The sequence below is a fragment of the Bombina bombina genome, chromosome 7 (genome assembly GCF_027579735.1).
Source record: "Bombina bombina isolate aBomBom1 chromosome 7, aBomBom1.pri, whole genome shotgun sequence".
NCBI classification, from domain to species: domain Eukaryota; kingdom Metazoa; phylum Chordata; class Amphibia; order Anura; family Bombinatoridae; genus Bombina; species Bombina bombina.
Window position 1 is genome coordinate 632,054,279 of NC_069505.1, and position 5,353 is coordinate 632,059,631.

The 5,353-nt window shown below is 38.3% G+C and overlaps 1 protein-coding gene across 1 annotated transcript; it reads right to left on the reverse strand.

Moving 5' to 3' along the window:
• Positions 1-2,221: 2,221 nt before the first annotated feature.
• On the reverse strand, positions 2,222-4,054 carry LOC128635669 (E3 ubiquitin/ISG15 ligase TRIM25-like). The gene has a single exon (XM_053688774.1). The coding sequence runs from the start codon at positions 3,909-3,911 to the stop codon at positions 2,328-2,330; it is 1,584 nt and encodes a 527-aa protein (XP_053544749.1). The 5' UTR covers positions 3,912-4,054; the 3' UTR covers positions 2,222-2,327.
• Positions 4,055-5,353: the final 1,299 nt, after the last annotated feature.

Here is a 5,353-nt window from a genome sequence, read left to right on the forward strand (position 1 = left end):
AGGTACCATATATACAGCTATATATAATAATATAAGGAGACCAGGCTCTCATACACAGATATTTATTTTATATTATGTGACAGTAATTACTGTGTGATCCCCTCTCTGTACTGCACTGCAGCATATGTAGGTACCATATATACAGCTATATATATAATATAAGGAGACCAGACTTTTATACACAGATATTTATTTATATTATGTGACAGTAATTACTGTGTGATCCCCTCTCTGTACTGTGCTGCAGCATATGTAGGTACCATATATACAGCTATATATATAATACTATAAGGAGACCAGACTTTTATACACAGATATTTATTTATATTATGTGACAGTAATTACTGTGTGATCCCCTCTCTGTACTGTGCTGTAGCATATGTAGGTACCATATATACAGCTATATATATAATATAAGGAGACCAGACTCTCATACACAGATATTTATTTTATATTATGTGACAGTAATTACTGTGTGATCCCCTCTCTGTACTGCACTGCAGCATATGTAGGTACCATATATACAGCTATATATATATAATATAAGGAGACCAGACTCTCATACACAGATATTTATTTTATATTATGTGACAGTAATTACTGTGTGATCCCCTCTCTGTACTGTGCTGCAGCATATGTAGGTACCATATATACAGCTATATATATAATATAAGGAGACCAGACTCTCATACACAGATATTTATTTTATATTATGTGACAGTAATTACTGTGTGATCCCCTCTCTGTACTGCGCTGCAGCATATGTAGGTACCATATATACAGCTATATATATATATAATATAAGTAGACCAGACTCTCATACACAGATATTTATTTTATATTATGTGACAGTAATTACTGTGTGATCCCCTCTCTGTACTGTGCTGCAGCATATGTAGGTACCATATATACAGCTATATATATAATATAAGGAGACCAGACTCTCATACACAGATATTTATTTTATATTATGTGACAGTAATTACTGTGTGATCCCCTCTCTGTACTGTGCTGCAGCATATGTAGGTACCATATATACAGCTATATATATAATATAAGGAGATCAGACTCTCATACACAGATATTTATTTTATATTATGTGACAGTAATTACTGTGATCCCCTCTCTGTACTGTGCTGCAGCATATGTAGGTACCATATATACAGCTATATATATAATATAAGGAGACCAGACTCTCATACACAGATATTTATTTTATATTATGTGACAGTAATTACTGTGTGATCCCCTCTCTGTACTGTGCTGCAGCATATGTAGGTACCATATATACAGCTATATATATATATTATATAAGGAGACCAGACTCTCATACACAGATATTTATTTTATATTATGTGACAGTAATTACTGTGTGATCCCCTCTCTGTACTGTGCTGCAGCATACGTAGGTACCATATATACAGCTATATATATATATTATATAAGGAGACCAGACTCTCATACACAGATATTTATTTTATATTATGTGACAGTAATTACTGTATGATCCCCTCTTTGTATTGCGCTGCAGCATATGTAGGTATCATATATACAGCTACATATATAATATAAGGAGACCAGAATCTCATACACAGATATTTATTTTATATTATGTGACAGTAATTACTGTGTGATCCCCTCTCTGTACTGTGCTGCAGCATATGTAGGTACCATATATACAGCTATATATATAATATAAGGAGACCAGACTCTCATACACAGATATTTATTTTATATTATGTGACAGTAATTACTGTGTGATCCCCTCTCTATACTGCGCTGCAGCATATGTAGGTACCATATATACAGCTATATATATAATATAAGGAGACCAGACTCTTATACACAGCTATTTATTTTATATTATGTGACAGTAATTACTGTGTGATCCCCTCTCTGTACTGTGCTGCAGCATATGTAGGTACCATATATACAGCTATATATATATATAATATAAGGAGACCAGACTCTCATACACAGATATTTATTTTATATTATGTGACAGTAATTACTGTGTGATCCCCTCTCTGTACTGCGCTGCAGCATATGTAGGTACCATATATACAGCTATATATAATAATATAAGGAGACCAGACTTTCATACAGATATTTATTTTATATTATGTGACTGTAATTACTGTGTGATCCCCTCTCTGTACTGTGCTGCAGCATATGTAGGTACCATATATACAGCTATATATATAATATAAGGAGACCAGACTTTTATGCACAAATATTTTATTTCACATCCAGTTCACAGAGAATACGCACAATACACAAACATCACTGGCTATAAGGCAGCAGCATTATTATTATGGGCAGTGTATCTAGTGCAGAATTCTCACCCAGGTACTAGCTCTTACCCAGAATGCAGCATGAAGAGGCTCAGTGAAGGTGGTAGTGACAGTGTGTAAGTGTCTGATCGGGTCACTCAGCTCATAAAAGGTCAGACACCCAGCCTCATAGTCCAGCAGTATTCCTACTGTGTCACATGATAGAGGGGGTTGTAATGAGGTGCGTATTGTGTTATGTCTCACTGAAAGATTTTTATTAAACTGACACAAACACCAAGACTTGTTATTATTTCCAATAATAGACTGACGTCCTCCCCTCCCCATACTGGGATAACAGACCCCTACACGCCAGAGTCCTGATTCACTTATCTGCACTTCCCAGCAATGTCGTCCTGAGGAAAAGCTCCCGGTGCTTAATACTTGAGGAGTATATGTAAATCTCTCTGGTATTTCTGGTCTCTGCTGGTTTATTCGTGACCAGGATACAGTTTCCAGGTCACCTGATACAATAACATTATTGTGAGCTGTGTCTATATCCGGTAATATGTCTGATGTCTCCTGCATATAGATCTCTCTCTTTAAATCAGTCACAATATCAGCGAAACCATTGTATAAGGTCACTGAGATCAGAACCTCATCCAAATCCACCACAGCAGGGACCTGTTTATCACCTCTCTGTGTGACCTCATTATCTCCCTTCTCAGCACCACAAAAGTCATCTCTGTGTGATTCCTGTTCCTGTAGGACAGTTAATGGGTCAGTCATGTTGCACAGCTCCTCGATTTGACACATCTTCCTGGTCAGCTCGTCCTTCTCTTTTTCCAGCTGCTGGATCAGATTAGAGATTGTGAGTAAAACCTGCTCCTGCTGCCGGGTGATGTCACTCAGGAGTCGCTTCTCTAGGTCTTCCAGATGTTTTTTGACGCCCCTAATCAGAACAGTGAGATGCTCTGTTACATCAGCTGCTTTCTCTTGCACCCCTCTCCTGTGTTCCTGCAGAGTCTGGACTCTTTTCTCAGACTTCTCTCTCTTTGTTGTCAGTTTCTGCAGAACATCTCTCAGTCTCTTTTTCTTCTTCTCAGAAGCCTCATTCAGCAGCTCCACCTGGTGTCCCCTGTGCTCTCCGGCCAGGGAGCAGGACACACAGATACAGGCAGCATCCTCAGTGCAGTAATATTCCAGGAGCTTCTTGTGTTTGTAGCATTTTCTGTTACCCCAGGAAGTGGTGGGTTCAGTTAGGACGTGTTCCTCAGACTTGCTGTGTACAATCAGATGGGTATCACACAGAGAAGCCTCACACAGCAGACAGGATTTAGTAGCAGGTACAGGAGAGTGAATACAGTAAGTGCAGAAGATATTAGACTCTGTTCCTTGATGACTCGGGCTGAAACATTCTACTATATTACGGAGCTTCCGGTTCCTCTGCAGCCCAGGTCTATTAGTAAATCTCTTTCTGCACTCAGGACAGGTATAAACCCCAGACTCCTCCTGGGTACCCATCAAATTCTCAATACAGCCCAGGCAGAAGTTATGGCCACATCTCAGAGTTACAGGATCTGTATAAATGCTCAGGCAGATGGTGCAGGTCAGCTCCTGTCTCAGACCAGCAGAAGCCATGCTTGTATCCTGCAGCAGGAAATGGAACTGAAATTCTGTTATTCTTTAGTACTTTCAGTGATCTTTGAAAGTACAAACTATCCTGATGGGGGGGAGGGAAGAACTAACGCAGCTCCTTTTTCCAAAGATGTCTGGCTGCAGACTGGAGCACCAATCTAGACAGGAAACATGTGACCTCCACTGACTCTAGACAGGAAACATGTGACCTCCACTGACTCTAGACAGGAAACATGTGACCTCCACTGACTCTAGACAGGAAACATGTGACCTCCACTGACTCTAGGCAGGAAACATGTGACCTCCACTGACTCTAGACAGGAAACATGTGACCTCCACTGACTCTACACAGGAAACATGTGACCTCCACTGACTCTAGACAGGAAACATGTGACCTCCACACAAAGCTTCTTTTTTTTTTTTTTAATCAACTTTAATGTAACAAACAACCTATAGACAATCATTCTGAAAACGAAACATTTTGCAGCTTTCTTGTTCTTAATGTTCATTCACAGTGGTTTATGCTGATTGTCATTTATAAAGTAACCACTGTGACTGTCATTTATAAAGTAATCACTGTGACTGTCATTTATAAAGTAACCACTGTGACTGTCATTTATAAGGTAACTACTGTCACTGTCATTTATAAGGTAATCACTGTGACTGTCATTTATAAGGTAATCACTGTGACTGTCATTTATAAGGTAACCACTGTGACTGTCATTTATATGGTAATCACTGTGACTGTCATTTATAAGGTAACCACTGTGACTGTCATTTATATGGTAACCACTGTGCCTGTCATTTATATGGTAATCACTGTGACTGTCATTTATAAGGTAACCACTGTGACTGTCATTTATAAGGTAACCACGGTGACTGTCATTTATATGGTAATCACTGTGACTGTCATTTATAAGGTAACCACTGTGACTGTCATTTATAAGGTAACTACTGTAACATAGTAACATAGTAGGTAAGGTTGAAAAAAGACTGAAGTCCATCGAGTTCAACCTATACAAATCTAAAATACTTACAAAAAGCTCCAGTTAAGCTTAAATAACCCCATTAAAATGTGACCCATTTAATACTAGCAATCATATCCATGAATTTTGTTTATATACAGAAATTTATCCAGACTATTTTTAAATGTATCTATGGTATTGGCATTCACTACCTCCTTTGGTAATGAGTTCCACAATTTTATTGCTCTTACAGTGAAAAAACGTTTCCGTTGCAGGAGATTAAATCTCCTTTCCTCCAACCTTAAATTATGACCTCTTGTCAGAACCAATTTTCTTGGAATAAAAAGAGCTTCTGCCATCTCTGTATATGGGCCTTGAATATATTTATATAAAGTAATCATGTCACCTCTCAAGCGCCTTTTTTCTAAAGAGAACAGACCCAGTTTGGCTAGCCTCTCCTCATAGGTTAATTTCTCCAAT

Bases quoted from the DNA above. Each gene is read 5' to 3' on its own strand.
- LOC128635669 (XM_053688774.1), bottom strand. From the start codon at position 3,911: ATGGCTTCTGCTGGTCTGAGACAGGAGCTGACCTGCACCATCTGCCTG.